The sequence below is a fragment of the Molossus molossus genome, unplaced genomic scaffold (genome assembly GCF_014108415.1).
Source record: "Molossus molossus isolate mMolMol1 unplaced genomic scaffold, mMolMol1.p scaffold_m16_p_10, whole genome shotgun sequence".
In the NCBI taxonomy this organism is placed as follows: Eukaryota; Metazoa; Chordata; class Mammalia; order Chiroptera; family Molossidae; genus Molossus; species Molossus molossus.
In genome coordinates this window covers 2525042-2543517 of record NW_023425345.1, presented here as the reverse complement: position 1 = coordinate 2543517, position 18476 = coordinate 2525042, and the positions used below count along the sequence as shown (strand labels likewise).

Here is an 18476-nt window from a genome sequence, read left to right as displayed (position 1 = left end):
GTGAGGTCGAGGTCTAAGAGTGACAGCTGTCCCCAAGCTTCCTGCTGTGCTGATGGGGGGGGGGGAGCATGACATAGCTGGTCACCTGTCCTCACCCTGAGCCAGCCAAGCCCACAGCCTCCACCTTCCACATGCTAGTGGGAAGGAAGGTGCTTGTCTCAGCCCTCAGACCCTTCTCAGCACCTGCTAGCTTCCACGGCCCGAGGCAGCTGCCCTGAGCCAGCCTCTCCTGCTACCTTAAGGAGCCACCCAGCTCAACCAGCCCAAAAGCCGGGCCTGAGGCAGCCTAGATCTCTCAGCCCCAAGTCCTGCCATTGTGGGGGGCCGTCTCCACAAGTGATTTGAAGAGAGGAAGGACATGCTGTCCCAGCCGTGGCAACCCAATGACCTTAGTGACAGCAGCCAATGCTATAGGGGTGGCTCATCTGCAGTCGCCATTGTTTATTAAATGTCTCTGCTGTCCTGAGTGGACTTCAGGAGGAGAAGCAAGGCCAGGGCGGCAGGGAGGAGACAGGCTGGCAAACCAACAGTTTCCTCCCGCACGGACTCCGCACAGACTCCACAGACTGCTTCTGGGCATCATGAGGCTGCTCTTGTTTTCTGGCACCTTCCAGAGGGCTGGTCCATGGTCGAGCCCCAGGGCTAGCTGCTGGTCCACCAGGAGAGAAGGCCCAGGCCTGGCTCACTAATGGATCCCTGCCAGGGAGAGAAAGAACAGGCACATTTCATCTACCTTCAGGGCTTGAGCCAAGTCAGACAGGAGGCAAAGGGAGCCCTTTGTTCAGGGTGCCCAGCTGGCACAGAGGAGCACACAGCCAGACTCCCCTCCGGCCCAGCTCCTGAGGAAGGAAAGTGCTGGTTTACTAAGGACGCAGCCCCTGGCCCCCAGGCCTCGGCGTCAGGCTCCCTTCCTCGTCCCCAGACCTGTCCAAACACAGGCACCAGCAGGTTAGTCATGGGCATGCCCTCCCGAGCCACCTGTGGTCTCTTCCAGCCAGAAAGGCCTAGTGACCTTGAGCCCCAGCCACCAAATACATGTAGAGGGGATGCCCTGGGCCATCTGGATTTCTGACAGACACAGCTGTCCTGAAGTGAACCACCCAGGGCCCTCATGTCACCAGGAAACCCGACTAGAGGGCCCCTGAAGCCCCACTGTGGTCATGTGTCTGAGTTCATGAGGTTAAGAGGCAAAACGAATCCAAGTCAGATCTGGCTGGTCACGGCATCCCTGTCACCTCAGGCCCATCTGGGTCTGGTGTGGGAGTTGCCCCGAGGGTCACCCTCCTTGAAGCCCCACCCTTGCTCTTGGGACTCTGACTCCTCCCAAGTCCCCTCCTTAGTTTCCTTCGCCCATTATCAGTGGCCTTGTCATCAGCCTGGGCCGTCCCTCTCTTGCACTGGCCTACACCTCACAAGGACTACTGCCCCAAGGCTCCTCAGGGAGAAGTGTCTGCCCAAGACTGCCCAGGGACCTGTACCCTGACCTGCTGGGAGGGGGTTCTAGGAGCAGGACCCAAGTCACCACTCAAGGAAGTAGCTCCCACACCACACAGTCGCTGTGGTTTCAGCAGCACATCGGGACATCTCACCACAAGCATGTATGGAGCCTCCTTCTTTGGCAGCTCCTCACTGGTAGAGGCGGCCTCGGTGGAGCTGGGCCCGGTGGGGGATGTGTCCACAAAGCTCTCGTCCACCACGCGGAAGCGGATCTCCTCACCAGTGTCCATGTATAGGTCGTGGGCTCCTTCCTCCGTCTCATACTCCCACACCCACACCTGCTCTGCATCATCGCTGGGCAGGGCCCAGGTCAAGGCAACAACTGGGCCATGGGGGAGCTCCTGAGGGTTGGGGGTTCCTCCCACAGGACCCACCCCCGGGAAAATCCAGTCCCAGGTGCAAGTGGTGAGACTGGGCCAGGACCCAGGTGGGGAACACAGGGGTCCCAGCCAAGCACCCACAGGCTTCCTCAGGTCATCAAGGAAGGAGACTTGAAAGCAGAGCTTGAGTCATCTCTCAGGATGGGAATGACCACAGCCAGTCGCTGCCTGAGGCCCCTCCCTGCCGGATCTGACTCAGCCTGTGCACCCTCTCAGAGGCCAGTGCAGAATCGGCCCCACCCACCAGCTGTGACCAAGCTCTCAGTGCCTCAGTTCCCATCTGTGAAATGGGGGCTGCGGCAGGCCCACCTCACAGGGCTGTGGGAAAGAGGTAAACACAGAGAGTGCTTCCACAGGACCCGCAGGTCTGACCTCCAGGGTTAGCTCAAGCTATCCTGTGTTCTGTGCACAGTGCGATTCCACATCTTTCCATCCACACCTGTGACATTGACCAGGCAGCGCAAGTGCTTCCTCAGTTTCAAGGGGTTGGTGGTGGCATGGGAGGTCACGTGCCTGAGGGCCCACAGCTCGTGAGAGGACCAGCAGGGCTGGGTCAGGTTTTCTGGAATCACACACAGATCCTGGCCCTGCATAGGCTCAGCCAGAACTATCTGCAGAACCAGTGAGGGTAGTCAACCCCTGGTCTCCCTACAGAGACCACACTGGAGAGCCACACTGCCCTCTAGTGGCAGCCCTGGGGTTTCTCCCAGTGTGCAGTCTCAGTGAGGATGTACTGAAACAGACACTGCAGGGCAGCAGGCCAAGGGCTGGGACAGGGACAATGGGGGAGACCAGCAGAGGGCAACAACCCAGCCCAGGACCTTCACAGTCTAGCTGAAGCACTGAGGTTGGTCACAGCTGGTGGGTGGTGGAGCTGATTCTGCACTTGGCAGCTGGCCTCAGAGGGTGCACAGGCTGTCAGACCCAGCAAGGAGAGGTTGTGGTCCTTCCCACCTTGAGAGGCGCACTCAAGCTCTGCTCTCAAATTTAGCTGATGCTACCACTTGCAGACCAAGGAGGACGGGAGGCGAGCCTGTTGGGGCAAAGCTCTCAAGGGAAATGATCTGAGAAGACTTCTGCAGGGACAGTCTAAACAAAGTGAACCGAAAGTGGGCAGTACCCTTACTATAGTGTGCAACCTACACAACCAGGCCCAACGGCCCAGACAGCACATGGTCAGTGGGAAGCACAGGCAGGTCAGTGCTTCCAGATCATAAGTGCAGGCTGGTGGGGTGGGCACAGAGACGGGCAGCATCAGATCATAGGACCCAGGGCCACATCGAAGAGTGAGGATCGCCCTTTAGAAAGGCCTGAGCTCCTGTGACCCACTCTGACCTTGGGAGGATACAACTTGGCTGGCTGCTGCAGTGATTCTGGGGGGATGAGGATGTCATCGAAGAACCCTAGGGAGACTGGAAGAAAGTGACAGCATGGGACAGGGGCTTGCAGTGGACAGTTCAACACTGAGGGGTCTGGATACTCAAGAGACAAGCCCCTTGATGTGTGCTGCCTATGGGGCAGATGTCACCATGGAAATCTGGGCCACTCCCCAACCTCAGAGGTCCACATGGGCCTCTGCCTATGCCACTCACACACCCTCAGGTTTTGAGCCACCAAAACCTGACTGAGATGGACACCGCACACAACATGGAACAGTGGGTGCTGATGACCCTGAGTCACCTCTGCCACTTCCAGGGCCCACCCTGAGGTCGTGAGGTCTGGCCTCGTGGTGAAGCCTCGCTGTGGCTGAGGTCCTCACTATTACGTGAATGCAAGAGGAGGCTGAGTATTCTCACTGACAAGCTCTCTGCCACTGTAGGAAGATTCTGCTTCTATATCTGACCCTCCCCTGACCACGTGGCGCAGCGCAGAAGCTAAAGGGAGGCCATCTAGCCTGGCCACTGCTTCAGCCACTGTCCCCTGCCCTCCCCGTGCTCCCGGGGCTCGTCTGAGGAGCCAGGGCCACCCTTACTGTGCACTCCCTCGGGGCTGCAGCCTTTGATCTTTCCAATCAGAATCTCGTCCAGGAAGGGATGGAACACCACGTAGCGAAAATGAACTGGAAAGAAGAAAGCACGTCAGTGATGAGAATGCACGCGAGGAATGGCTGCTTCAACCAGGACAGCCCTTACTCGCCAGCACACTGGACCTGCCTGGCAGTCCATGCGGAGTCCCCTTGTGGGCCCAGACCTGGCAGCTGAGCCAGAGGGACCCTCAGGCTGTCCCCTACAAGGCCACAGCATGGCCCTCATAAGAGGCCAGCAGCAGTGGCCCCAGAATTGAGAGCTGGCTCCCAAATCCATCAGATAAGTCACACCTGAGCCCAGATTCTGGGCCATTGTGACTCCAAATTCAATTCCAACCTTCCTCCAGGCTCTCTCCTTTAAATTCTAAAAAGGACAGAAGCACCTGGCAAAAGCTCCCAGTGACCAGTGAAGTGTGCCCCAGACATAGCTCTGACCTGAAAGGAATGCTAAAAATGCCCTAAAATATGCCCGGCTGGTGTGGCTCAGTGGTTGGGCATCGACCCTGCACCAAGAGGTCTTCAGTTCGATTCTGGTTGGGGCACATGCCCAGGTTGTGGGCTTGATCCCTGATGGGGGACATGCAGGAGGCAGCTGATCAATGTTGATGTTTCTCTCTCATTGATGTTTCTTTCTCCCTTCCTCTCTTATTTTATTTTTTATTTTTATTTTTTTTATCCTCACCTGAGGACACTTTTCCATCCTTTGCTCAGGTAGAGTGGGAGGGAGAGAGAGGAACAGAGAGAGAGGAGAGAAACATTGATGTGAAGGGACACATCGAGCGGCTGCCACCCGCACGACCAACCAGGGCCGGGGACAAACTGCAACCAAGGTACGTGCCCTCAGCGGGAACCGAACCCGGGTCTCTCCAGACCGCAGGCCGATGCTCTAACCGCTGAGCCAAACCGGCCAGGGCTCTCCCTTCCTCTCTTAAAAAAAAAAATCGTGAAATTAAGGAAGAGGGACAGAGCTGACAACCTAATAGAAACGCTTCTGTGGGTTCTCAGTCCCTACCCTAGGTGGCCCCCATCTACTGGACTGAAGGAAAGAAAGCATCAAGTGAAGTCTGCGCCCACATCAGACTCTGACCCCGGGGCCTGGCGAAGCCATCACCTTGTTACTCCTGCTCCTTGCTTCAAGCACTGAAGGAGGGGAGGGCATTCACCACTGACTAGACTCAACCTGGGGGTCAAACGACCCTTTCACAGGGGTCGCCTAAGACCATCGGAAACACATATTTCCAATGGTCTGAGGAACCAGACACCGCTCCTCTGTCTCCAGGCGGGTCTGCCCACGTGCAGATACTACGCCCACATACAACATTAGGAAGGTTGAGAACCACTGGGCTAGAGAGTAACTATGTAGCTGCCCCCTGCTGGTCACTGAGGGACTATCTCGATCTAACCATGACAGCTGCCACATTACTACTGCACAGAGTGGCTGCGTAACCTGCTCACGACCACACAGCTATTCTGCATTGTTCCACCATGGGGCCCACCAGACAGGGCCATGGGGTTCAAGCTGCCTTCCTCAGACAGGTTTATCCTCAAACACAGGCTTCTGCCACCAGCACCCTCAGCCACCTGGTCTGCCAAGGGACAGCAGAGCCACGTGGCCCCCAGCTCTCTGCCAGGCTGTCTCCTCGTGGCTCCACTGGGCAGGAAGGCATGGGGGAAGGAGAAGTGGCAGCGGGTAACCCCTCTCTGTCTATGAGGAGACAAACAGGAGCCATCTAAGCCATCATCAGGATGACAGGGCCTCATCTGACCTCATGGAGAACAAATGAGGGCAGCCAAGGGTCACTTACCCACAGGATGGAAAAACCCTGTCCCCCATATGACACAACATCAGTTCAGTTTACTAAATCCCCACAGAGCCTCTATCGAGTCTGTGCCAGGCCGGTTTGGGCACTGGACTTACGGGGCGGGGGCAGGACCATAAGAACCTGTGCCCAGGGAGCACCCTTCTCCGTAGACAAGGCCCTCGTGGTACCATCTTATTTTTCTGCTAATGAAACTGCTCCTAGTCCCTCCAAACAGCCCGTTTCTCAGGCTCTCCGCAGAGCACGACAGCAGCCATGGGAGCTCATTGAGGCTCTGGATCCCTGGACACAGACACCAGGCAGCCACATGGCACATTCATCTCCATGCCTGTGCCAAGAAGCTGAGCAGTATGGGGTGGGGCAGGGCTCCTCAAACGTGACCCTGGGTGAGAATCACCTGGCTCCTGGTTAAACAGTCTTCAGGCCCCACCCGCACAGATTGTGACTCAGTGAGTTTGGGGCAAACGTAGTAAGTCTCGTGTCCAGACTCTGACTAGCCCTGAACAACCTAAATGGCCCTTTGCCCTCTGGTTCCGATTTGGCTGGGTCCAGGAAGGAGAGTGAAAAATGCCCTACTCCCTCCCTGAGAGTTCTTCTCAAGGTGACCCTTCCTCTACTTCTCCCTCCTTCCCTCAGGTCTGGGAGCCACCCCTCCCACCCCTGGTGCACACCCCTTTGCAATGTCACTGCATTTCTCCATCTCCTGATGCTGCCCTCAGCCATGTGACCTGCTTTAGCTAATGGAATATAAGTAGGGGCTCTCTTACCCAATCTAGCCTAAGGAAAGGTAACACCACGTGGAACAGAGATGAGCCATCCCAGCTGAAGCCCTTGCCCCACCACCAGCCAGTCTGCCAAGCACCAAACACGTGAGACCACCCTTCACTCTCCAATCCTGGCCAAACCAGCCCAGAAGGGACCACCTAGCTGACCCACAGATTCAGGAGAAAAAGTTCAAATCAATGAGCACTAAGCATTCACTATGTACCAAGGTCCTGTCCTGAGAGCTTTGCATGTATAACTTAGTAATCCTCACAACAGCACACAATATAAAAACTACTGTTAGCTGCATTTTACAGATGAGACAAGGCAGAGAGGTTACATATTCTGCTCAGGACATACAGTGAATAAGTGGCACAGTTGGAATTTGAACTCGGAGGTCACGCTTTTTTTTTAAATCTTCACCCAAGGACATTTTTCCATTGTTTTCTGTTTTGTTCAGTTAGAATGGGAGGGAGAGAAAAACATCCACGTGAAAGGGACACATCGAGTGGCTGCCACCTGCACGACCCAACTAGGGCCGGGGACAAACTGCAACCGAGGTACGTGCCCTTAGCGGGAACCGAACCCGGGTCTCTCTGGTCCACAGGCCGACGCTCCAACCACTGAGCAAACTGGCCAGGGCTATTTTTCCATTTATTTTCAGACAGAGTGGGAGAGGGAGAAAGAGAAACATCAATGTGAGAGACACATCAACTGGTTGCCTCCCGCACGAACCCAACCAGGGCCGGGACAAACCACAACCAAGGTATGTGCCCTTGACTGGAATCAAACTGCGACTCTTTGGTCCTCGGGCCAACACTCTAACCACCATTGAGCCAAACCAACCAGGGCTGGAGGTCACACTTTTAACCAGTTATGTTCTAGTGCCCCTCAAAGTTCCCCAACCAGGCCTCCCCCAGGAAAGGTAGCTGCACTCACCTCTGCTCTCCACTTTCAATCCAGCAACGATATCTCGAAGTGTCTCTGCCTGTCTATTCCGCCTGCCCCCCCCCCCCCGACTGACCAGCCTGAGGACCAGGCAAAAAGCAGGACTCAGGAACAGAAAAGACCAAAGGGGGCCCAGACATAGCCACAATCTCAGAGCTGGAGAGTCCTTGAGAATCACCTTGTTCACCTCCCATTTCTTATAGATGAGAAACAAAGACCCAGAGAGAAGATTCTCCACATCATCACCTAGTCAATTCTTGGCAGTCAGGGCTAGGACCTAGGTTTCCCAACCCCCAGACCAGGACTCCCACCCCTGAAAACTGAGCCTCAAAGATCCAATGCCCCAAGAGGAGAGGGTACCCACCTTTGGTGTGTGATGCGCCATCCCCAGGAAACACGTAGGCATCCTCCAGTTTGGTGATGTCAAACAGACAGATGCAAAGTCCCACGTTGTACACGACCTATGTGTATTAGTGTACACACACACACACAGTGAACTCAAGGCCCAGCTCCCAGGCCGTCTCTATTGAGACCCACCACCTCAAGGCAGGTGTGATCACCCCAGTTTTACAGCTGGAAATTAGTTGAGGCACTGCATAAAGTAAGCACAGGAGTAAGCAAAGTCAGAAGGAGGTAGAGCTCTGGAAAGAAAAGGGCCTTTGGTGACGAGGCAGATCTAGGTTACAATGCCAGCTCCACCACTCCCTGTGTGACCTCCAAGGTGACCTCTCTGAGCCTCAGATTCCCCATCTGCAAAAATGGACACACCAGGTTGCAAGGTTGTTAAATAGAGAATGGATGGGAAACCCCTATCCCAGTACCCAGTTCACATGCTAGAAATAATAACAATCAATCAAGGATCATTATTATTACTAATAAGGACAGTAGCAGGGGAACCTCCAGTTAAACCTACATTTTCTTTCTTTTTTTTTTTTTTATCCTCACCCAAGGACATTTTTTTGATATTTTGTTCAGATAGAATGGGAGGGAGAAAGAGAGAGAGAGAAGAGAAACATCGATGTGAAAGGGACACATCGAGTGGTTGCCACCCACACGACCCAACCGGGGCCGGGGACAAACTGCAACTGAGGTACGTACCCTTAGCTGGAACCAAACCCGGGTCTCTCCAAGACTGCAGGCCAACACTCTAACCGCTGAGCAGAACCAGCCAGGGCTAAACCTACATTTTCTAAGTCCATGCTAGAGGTCACAGCTCAGTGAACATCAGAACCACAGCTAATCTCTGTACCGCTCACAGTCTCAGACAAACAGACATAGCCACAGGGACTGAGGCTGGCAGAGTGACACATGGCCAAGGTCCCAAGACTGGGCAGAGAACATCCCATGTCCCATCCCCACCCCATGGTGCTCTGAACAACTGGCCACTTGCTTGGTGTCAGCTAATCTGCCACCAGCATCATTACTCCCCACTGAGAGATGTTGCAGGACTGTTCAAGAATTAGCAAGAAGCTCTGGCTGGTTAGGTTCAGCGGTTAGAGCGCCAGCCTGCGGTCCTGAGAGACCTGGGTTCGGTTCCCGCTAAGGGCATGTACCTCGGTTGCAGTTTGTCCCCGGCCCTGATTGGTCGTGCGGGTGGCAGCCACTCGATGTGTCCCTTTCACGTCGATGTTTCTCTCTCTCTCTCTCCCTCCCACTCTATCTGAACAAAAAATGGAAAAATGTCCTCAGGTGAGGATAAAAAAAAAAGAATTAGCAGGAAGCTCAGAACTCAGAGTTCTGGTCAGACCTCACAGTGGTGAGGCAGAGTTCAGCTTAAGCTCTATGCCCTTAGCCAGACTATGGACCCTCTATTTGGGCTCCTCTCAAATGACTCAATGATTCAAATATAGAAAGACTTGTCTTGCTCAAGCTAGTGTGGCTCAGTTGGTTGAGCACTGTCACGTGCACCAAACGGTCACCAGTTTGATTCCTGGTCCAAGTTGCAGGCTGGATCCCCAGTAAGGGGCATGCAATCAATGTTTTCTCACATGGATGTTTCTCTCTCTCTCTCTCCTTCTTTCTCTCCCCCTTCCTCTCTCCGTAAAAATCAATAAAAACATATTTTAAGAAAGAAAGAAAGAAAGAAAGAAAGAAAGAAAGAAAGGAAGGAAGGAAGGAAGGAAGGAAGGAAGGAAGGAAGGAAGGAAGGAAGGAAGGAAGGAAGGAAGGAAGGAAGGAAGGAAGAAAGAAAGAAAGAAAGAAAGAAAGAAAGAAAGAACTTGTCTCAACAGGTCACTGAAGGACCCATGCCACAAAGAGACTACATTCTTTCCTTGGACTTTGCACACCTTCTCTCTCCACAATGGTCACACTTCATCCCCCCACAGACCCCCTCACTTTCTACATCACAAAGTAACCTGAAGCCACCCACCAAGGAATCCATGAGTTCTTTCTACCACCACCAACTCCCCAGCTCTGCACACTCCCTTCTGTGAGCTCAGCCTCTATGGAAGGGACTTGCCTCCTGTCTAAAGCCAGCCAATCTTCCCCTTGCTGGCTGCTCCCCACATATCACCTCTTGCTGTTCTATGGATAAAGACCAATAATACCCCATGAAGTCCTGCAGGCCCTGTGTGGCCTGGCCCCTGCAACCTTGGCAGTCTGCCCAGGCCATACCATGAAGGTGTAATATTCCCTCCAAAGGCCACGGGGCTTTTGCAAATGCTGTTTTCTCTGCCTGCACAGCTCTTCTCTCTGCCCAGCCCCTCCCACCATGAAAAAGAATCCTCTAGTTAGCTCCTCCTGGACCTAACAAAGCAGCTTGTCTCCCTCATTGTAGAAGTTCCTTTAATCCATAAGTTTGTCAACACTTGTCTTTTACAGCCTTTACCTCAAATTGTCATCACACTCAACTGTGGGACCCTCTCCTTGGTATCTGCTTTCCCCACCACACTACAGGGTAGAACCTTGTCTGTGTCATTCATTCAATCAACAGACAATTATGGGACATCTATTCTGTGCCAGGCTCTGCCTAATATGGAAGATACTATGGGGAAGAAGACAAAAGTCCCTGCTCTCATGGAGAGAAAATAGAAAAATGGTGACCCAATGAACAAATAAAATAGAGTGCAGTAAGTGAAGTTCTAAGAAGGAAATAGTGATAGGACACAATAACTGAGGAGGGAAGGTTACTACAGGAAAGGCAGTGGGAAGCCCTCTGGTGAGTTGTTATTAAGGCACATTGGCCTGGCACATAAATGGTGCACATACCATTTTTTGTATTTTCAGGAATGAACAGATAAACCCCTTGAGCATCCATCATCACAAAAATAATGTATGGTTGGACAGCAATTAGTATTTCTACTTTACAAATGGAAACCGAGGCCCAGAGTGGGTAAATGCTTACCTAAGATTGCAAAGTAATTTGGAAGTGTGGAATCTAGCACTTTGCAGTTACAAGGGCCTTTCTCAAACACAATTTCCCCTTTAATTTCCTCCAACGACCTTGTAATATAAGAATTATCATGTACAGTCCTGGCCAGTTTGTTTGTTTTTTATCCTCACCCGAGGACATTTTTCCATTTTTTGTTCAGGTAGAGTGGGAGGGAGAGAGAGGAACAGAGAGAGAGAGAGAAACATCGATGTGAAAGGGACACATCGAATGGCTGCCACCCGCACAACCGACCAGGGCCGGGGACAAACTGCAACCGAGGTACATGCCCTTAGTGGGAATCGAACCCGGGTCTCTCTGGACCACAGGCCGACGCTCTAACCGCTGAACCAAACCGGCCAGGGCAGTCTTGGCCAGTTTTGCTCAGTGGTTAGAGCATCGACCTGTGGACCAGAGAGACTGGGGTTCAGTTCCCGCCAGGGGCACATACCTCGGTTGCAATTTGTCCCCAGCCTCGGTTGGGGTGGTGTGGCTGGCGACCAGTCGATGTGTCTCTCTCACGTTGATGTTTTCTCTCTCTCTTTCCCCCTCTCTCCCTCCTGCTCTGAGGATAAATGCAAAAATTTCCTCCAGTGAGGATTAAAAAAAAAAAGAATTACCATGTATAGATGAGAAAACCGAGTTCTAAAATAAGCTACTTGCCCAAAGCCAAGGCTTGGCATGACCAAGGCCAGGCCTGCAGCATGAGGGTGGGCAGTCCAGGGCCCTCTGGTGCCAACGCTTACCCGCGGTCCCGTGGGCCCTGCCAGTACCTTGTTGGCCAACTTCTTATTCAACTCCTCGGCAATGGAGTCGTTGAGCTTCCTCTCAAACTGCCACGGGGGGATCCGCACAGTGTCCACCATCTCCACCAAGACGAACATCCTGGCCTGCGCTGGGGTCTCTGGGAACAGGAGGGTCAGTCACGCACCTGGGGCTGTGGGGTCCCCAAGAGCCCTCCGTCCTGTCCCAATCGTTGGGACAACCCTCTGGCCGGCAACGTGGCTGTGTGGTCAGGCCTGCAGTGCCCCGTGCGGAGCATGCTCCGCTACTGAAAAATGGGGAAACTAAGGCTCAGCACAAGGGGATCTCAGTCCAGCGTGAAGTGAGTGCGCCCACGCCGCGCGGCCCAGCCTCGCCCCGCCCCACGGCCTCGCACCGCGCACCTTCACGCAGCCATTGGGAGATTCCGAATCCTATCGCTTCCGGAGAACTGACCAATAAGGAGCTTGTGCCCGCCCCCTGACGTGAGGCTCCTACGCAGAGCGGGGTAGGGCGGGGCCTGGATCAAGTGGGGCGGGGCGTGGGACGCCTTCCCCCATAGCTGAGCTGTCAACCCTCGAACAACGCTTCTGGTTGCTAGGCGACCTTAGTGTAAACAGTCAGCTCTTGCCTGTGCCTTACTCTCCTTGCCGGTCTCAGGCGATCCTCTGGGCAGCAGCCAGAGTAATCCCTTCAGAACGCACACACAGTATAGCACTTAAGCCCTTCAGTACTGTGGAAAGGGGAGAACTGACTGGAAGGAGACAGGCAGAACTTTTCTGGGTTGGTAGAAATGTTCTGTAGCCCCGGCCGGTTTAGCTCAGCGGTTAGAGCATCGGCCTGCGGTCCAGAGAGACCCAGGCTCGGTTCTGCTAAGGGCACGTACCTCTGTTGCTGTTTGTCCCCGGCCCTGGTTGGGTTGTGTGGGTGGCAACCACTCGATGTGTCCCTCTCACAATGATGTTTCTCTCTCTCTCTCTCCCACTCTGTCTGAACAACAACACAGATGTATACAATTCTCAAAACATGGAACTCAACACTTAGGATCTTTGCATTTACATCCTTTTTTTTTTTTTTTTTATCCTCACCCGAGGACGTTGTTCCATATTTTGTTCAGATAGAGTGGGGGGAGGGAGAGAGAGAGAAAGAGAGAGAAACATCAACGTGAAAGGGACATATCGAGTGGCTGCCACCTGCACGACCCAACCAGGGCCAGGGACAAACTGCAACAGAGGTACGTGCCCTTAGCGGGAACCATATCCAGGTCTCTCCTGACCGAAGGCCGACGCTCTAACCACTGAGCTAACTGGCCAGGCCTGCATTTACATCTTAATTGAAAAGTGGTAATAAGTTGGGACAAAAAAATCTCAGTAACTTACCCCTGGACTAACAATAAAGTCCAAACCTTTATGGTACCTCACAGGGCCCTGAAGGATCTTGCCCATACCCACACATCCCTTCTCTCTCCCCCACATTCCAGTCTCGTTCATCTTGATATGATAGCTATATGATAGCTTGATATGGACTAAGAGAACTCAATAACTTGTTCAAGATTAGGGGATGCTAAGTCTAAACCTCTACACTATACTGCTTCTGAAATTGGTGGGTTGTGCCCTGGCCGGTTTGGCTCAGCAGTTAGAGCCTTGGTACAAGGACTGAAGAGTCACGGGTTCATTTCCCAGTTAAGGGCAAATACCTGGGTTGCAGGTCACTGTTAGGGTCATGTGGGAGGCAATCAATCGATGTGTCTCTCTTGCATCAATGTTTCTCTCTCTCCCCCCCACCCCCTTTCTGCTCCTATCTAGAAATAAATGAAAAATATCCTCAGGTGAGGTTTAGTAAATAAATATACTGTAGTGTGCTTTGACCAAATAAAATATTTCAGAATTTAAAAAGAGCCTTGGTGGCTCAGTGAATTAAGCATCATCCCATGGACTGAGAGGGCTGGGTTTGATTCCTGGTCGGGGCACATACCTGATCCCAGTGCAGGGCATGCAAGAGGCAGCTGATCGATGTTTCTATCTCTCTTTCCTTCCCCTCTCTCTAAAAAATCAATAAAAACATTTAAAAAAAAAAAGACTGAGCTCTGCCCTGGCCAGTTTTGCTCAGTGGTTAGAGCGTCGGCCTGAGGTCCAGAGAGCCCCAGGTTCGGTTCCTGCTAAGGGCACGTACCTCAGGTGCAGTTTATCCCCGGATCTGGTTGGGTCGTGTGGGAGGCAGGCACTCAATGTGTCCCTTTCACGTCAATGTTTCTCTCTCTCTCCCTCTCTCTCCCTCCCACTCTATCTGAACAAAAAATTTAAAAATGTCCTCGGGTAAGGATAAGAAAAAATAATAATAATAAAAATAAAAAGCCTGAGCCCTGGCTGGTTTGGCTCAACGGTAGAGCATCAACCCGAGGACCAATGAGTCTCGGGTTTGATTCCGACCAAGGGCACGTACCTTGGTTGCAGTTGTCCCCGGCCCTGGTCAGGGTCATGCTGGAGAAAACCAGTCGATGTGTCCCTCTCACATCGATGTTTCTCTCTCCCTTCCTCTCCCTCTGTCTCCCTCCCACTCTATCTGAATATAAATAGAAAAATATCCTCAGGTGAGGATTTTAAAAAAAAACAAGCCCTGGCCAGTTTGGCTCAGCAGTTAGAGCATCGGCCTGCGGTCAGGAGAGACCGGGTTCAGTTCCCATTAAAGGCAGGTACCTTGGTTGCAGTTTGTCCCTGGCCCTGGTTGGGTCATGTGGGTGGCAACCACTCAATGTGTCCCTTTCAGGTAGATGTTTCTCTCTCTCTCTTCCTCCCACTCTGTCTGAACAAAATATTGTAAAATGTCCTCGGGTAAGGATAAAAAAAAAAAAAACTACCTTGGGGTAGGTAACAGAGGCACTCAGAAATGAATGATGCTTTAATTTGCTAATTTTATACATATAGAGCTTTCTCTATGAAACTGGGCCACAGTTATATTGACTTTGACCTTCCCTGCATACAGATTTTTGTTTTTAGGTCTGTTTGCCACTCCTAGGATTTTCTATACTTGAAAACAGGAGAAAAGCTACTTCTGCTCTTTATTCCCACAATCCCCTAACATCTTTCCTATGAGGCATTCAGTAAAAGTATTTAGGAGATTATATTCTTTCTCTCAAACATCTCTCAAATCTTTCCTCTTTATTCTATTCTACAGCTACTGCCCTGGTTCAGGCCTCTTTATTGTTCCCCTGGAGTTTAGCCACATACCCAGCTCCCAGTCTTAGTCTCTCCTGCAAGCAACTGCCACTGTCACAAAAGCCTTCCCTCATGAATATCCTTCAATATCAAGGGGTCGAAGGGAGCACAGAGAAAGAGAATTTGATGCTCTCAGAAAAGCAAAAGTATTTCAGCTGATTTATAGGGGAGACAAGAACTGGTGAGATTGGAAATGTATGCACGGTCCAGATTACAAGGGCCTTATTATTATAATATATATATATGTGCCCCTAGCGGAAACCGAACCTGGACTCTCCGGTCCACAGGCCCACAGTCCAACCGCTGAGCCAGACCAGCCAGGGCTATCATCATAATATTAATTTTTAATCCTCACAACAGCTATAAAAGGTAGGGATTATTATTATCATTATTTAATTTATCTCATTATCATTTATCATTCTCATTTCTGTCATCTCATTTTCTCTTATCTAAGGCAGGTTAAGTAGGTCATTCAAGGCCACGCAGCTGATAAATTGCAGAGCTGGGATTCAGGCTCCAGAACCCACTATCATAACCACTGGGCTGTTCCTCCTGCACAAGCCGGAGGGCAGCAAAGGGAAGCCTTAGAAGGTTAGAACAAGTAAATGACACAATGACACATTAGCTGGATGGACAATAAATGGGAAGAGACTGGGGTGGAGACAAGAAGACCAGGGAGGAAGTCATGGGGTAACTCCTATAAGAGAAGGCCCCTGGCAAGGCTGGTAGTCCTGGAGAGTGAAGTTGGGCAGAGTCCAGAGGTCTTCAGGGGGTGGTCTCATCCACAGGGTGGATGACCTGGGGATGGAAGTGGGCAGAGCCAATCCCAGAGAGCTTTATCCACTGGCTGGGTGGCGGGCCTTTCACACATGGGAAATTGGAGGAGGGCCAGGCTAGGGGGATAGGGCCAGCATTGCAGAGGTCGGAGTGTGGGTTCCCAGGCTTCTTTTATGGTGTTCAGCTCACGGGATTTTAACAGCAATGTGTTGGCACGTTTGGTTTCCTCATTAGTAAAAAACAGGGACCAGCTGTTTTATTAATTCTCTCATCATTCCGTGGAAGATTGGAAGTGGCCATAAAAAACACACAAAGACTTACTCTGCAAGCTCCTGGGTAGCAGAGGACGTCTCTGTCATGTCCCTCCACATCCTCTGAGCCTAGTCCTGCTTGGCACAAGGTCAGGGCTTCTAAATATGTGTTATTTGCATGAACAAAAGGACAGCAAAATAATTGCTAAGACTGTAGAAGTGAGGGAGAAATAAGGGTGGGAAACTAATCCGGGAGGAGGAGGAGTGCCAAGTGTGCGGTTAAGGGCATGGAGTTCTCACGCCAGCAGCTCGCCGAGCAATCGCGGGGAAACAGATGAACCTCTCAGCACCTAAGTTGCCTCACTGCAGAATGGAGATAATAATAGAACTGACCTCAAATGACTGTCCATCCCTGGGGGACTGGGTCAGAAATATATACAGTATATCATAGAAAGGAATAATATGGCCCAGCCAGTGTGGTTCAGTGGTTGAACGTTGACCCACGCACCGAGTTTGATTCCTGGTCAGGACACATGCCCATGTTGTGGGCCAAATCCCCAGTGTGGGCATGCAGGAGGCGGCCAGTTGATGTTCTATCTCATTGATGTTTCTCTCTCTCTCTTCTCTCCCTTCCTCTCTCTCTAAAATTCATAAAGAAAACAAATATTAAAAACAAGAAAGTAATAATATGAAGCCATAAAAAAGGATGAGAATGCTGTTTATGTATTGATATAGAATGATATTCAGAATATATTGTTAAGTATAAACAAAGCAGGGCACAGAGCAGTGTGTATGGGATGTAACCATTTGTGTCAAAAAGGGGAAAAAATATGCCCATCTGGAATGGCTCAGTCGTTGAGCATCAACCCATACACCAAGAGGTTGCTGGTTCGATTCTCAGTCAGGGCACATACCTAGGTTGTGGGTCTGATCCCCAGTGGGGGGGCATGCAGGAGGCGGCCAATCGATGTTCTCTCTCATCAATGTTTCTTTCTCTCCCTCTCCCTTCCTCTCTCTCTAAAAATCTTTAATAAAGAAAAAAAAATTTTAAAGAGAAAACATTCACTCTCAAAAAAAAAAAAGGGAGAAAAATAATAGTGTGTGAGCACATATGTGTGCATGTATAGGTGTGCTCTGTGAGATCCCACAAACACCTGATTACCTTGGTTGTCTCCAGGGTGGGGGTTGGGAGAGGGATAGGGGCAGGAGAGGGATTTTTTTTTCTTTATTGATTTTAGAGAGACAGAGGAAGGGAGAGAGAGAGAGAGATAGAAATATCGAGAAAGAACATCAATTGGCTGCCTCCTGCATGTCCCCCATTGGGGATCCACCCACAACCTGGGCCTGTGCCCTGACCGGGAATCAAACCCGTAAACTCTGGGTGCATGGGTCAACGCTCAACCACTGAGCCACAATGGCTAGGCAGGAGAGGGAATTTTTAACCAAATACCATTTGTAATCTTTGATGTTTGGGATCATGGGAATATATTACCTACTCAAAAATGAATAAAATTTAAACTTTAAAAAGCAATTACAATTTTTATCACATCTTAAAAGCACTCTCTCTTGGCCCCCTTTCCCTCCAGCCAGTGCCGTTTTCTGCTCCCTTTGCTAGCAAAGCTGCTTGAAGGAGTCGTCTGTGCTTGCTGTTTCCAAACCCTCTCTTCCTGTCCTCTGTCAACCTGCTCCAGCCGGTTTGGGGCCCTGCCTCTCAACCCAGACTGCTTTCTCAAGGTCACTGGTGGCCTCCAGGCCGACAGATCCAGAAGCAGTTCTCAGTCCTCCTCCGCAGCGATTCCTTCCAGCGGATCACGCCCTCCGCCTTCACACAGTTTCCACATGGCTTCCAGGAGCCCAGGCCCCCCGCCCCACAGACTCCTCCCCCACCTGGAAATGTGGGCATCCTCGGGCCCATCACCACGGTGAGCAGCATGGGCAGATGGCTCCCCACGTGTCCACGTGTCCCTCTCCGGCCAGCCCTCTCCCGGAGCAGGGGGCTGACGTATCCTGCCTGCTCACACGGCCCTTCGGCAACTCAGGCTTCCCAGGGGCCAAAATGGAACTGCTGGTCACCCCCACCCCAAAATCTGCTTCCATCAGTCTTCCTACGCTAGAGAATAACTTCTCCGTTCCTCCAGTTGCTCAGGCCACAACCTGGAATCATCCTTGACTCTCCGCTGTCTCTCACACCCCTGTGAACCTTTTTTTTTAAATTTTTTTTCCTTATTGATTTTAGAGAGAGAGGAAGGGAGAGGGAGAGATAGAAACATCTATGAGAGAGAACATCGATTGGCCGCCTCCTGCATGCCCCCCACTGGGGATCGGCTAACAACCTGGGCATGTGCCCTGACCGGGAATTGAACCAGCAACCTCTTGGTACATGGGTCAGTGCTTAAGCACTGAGCCACACCGGCCGGGCACCCCTGTGAACCTTGAACAAATCCTGTTGTTTCTACCTCCCAAATGCACCCAGATTCCACCCCCTCCCTAACACCTCCACTGTTTCCAGCCACCCTCACCCTTCACCTGGGCCTTTGTAGCAGCCTTCACCCTGGTTCCTGCCCGCATCTCTCCTTCGTCCCCCACCAGCTCCACTCAGCACGGAAGTCAGACAGATGTGTTATATCGCTCAGAATTCTCAGTCCTCTCTGGACCCTGCAATGCTCTG

The 18476-nt window shown here is 51.8% G+C and overlaps 1 protein-coding gene across 3 annotated transcripts; it reads right to left on the bottom strand.

Annotated features, from left to right (window-relative positions):
• Positions 1 to 409: 409 nt before the first annotated feature.
• POLR3H (RNA polymerase III subunit H) lies at positions 410 to 18398 on the bottom strand. Of its 3 annotated transcripts, none has more exons than XM_036251970.1 (7): positions 18335 to 18398; positions 11577 to 11707; positions 7798 to 7894; positions 3850 to 3936; positions 3226 to 3289; positions 1590 to 1791; positions 410 to 696 (listed from the first exon to the last, which is right to left on the bottom strand). In XM_036251970.1, the coding sequence occupies exons 2-7, from the start codon at positions 11685 to 11687 to the stop codon at positions 643 to 645; spliced, it is 615 nt and encodes a 204-aa protein (XP_036107863.1). In that variant the 5' UTR covers positions 11688 to 11707; positions 18335 to 18398; the 3' UTR covers positions 410 to 642. The 3 variants fall into 3 exon arrangements, with proteins under 3 accessions (XP_036107863.1, XP_036107862.1, XP_036107864.1); XM_036251969.1 differs by lacking the exon at positions 18335 to 18398 and adding an exon at positions 11970 to 12005 and having other exon boundaries at positions 11577 to 11854; XM_036251971.1 differs by lacking the exon at positions 18335 to 18398 and adding an exon at positions 11970 to 11988.
• Between the last annotated feature and the right edge of the window lie 78 nt (positions 18399 to 18476).

What these genes read in the sequence shown, in the direction of transcription:
- POLR3H (XM_036251970.1), bottom strand. Translation starts at nt 11,687, where the DNA reads ATGTTCGTCTTGGTGGAGATGGTGGACACTGTGCGGATCCCCCCGTGG. An exon ending in TGGCGCATCACACACCAAAG is followed by an intron (nt 3,937 to 7,797) that starts GTGGGTACCCTC and finishes TCTTCTTTCCAG; the next exon opens with TTCATTTTCGCTACGTGGTG. An exon ending in CAGCCCCGAGGGAGTGCACA is followed by an intron (nt 3,290 to 3,849) that starts GTAAGGGTGGCC and finishes ACTTTCTTCCAG; the next exon opens with TCTCCCTAGGGTTCTTCGAT.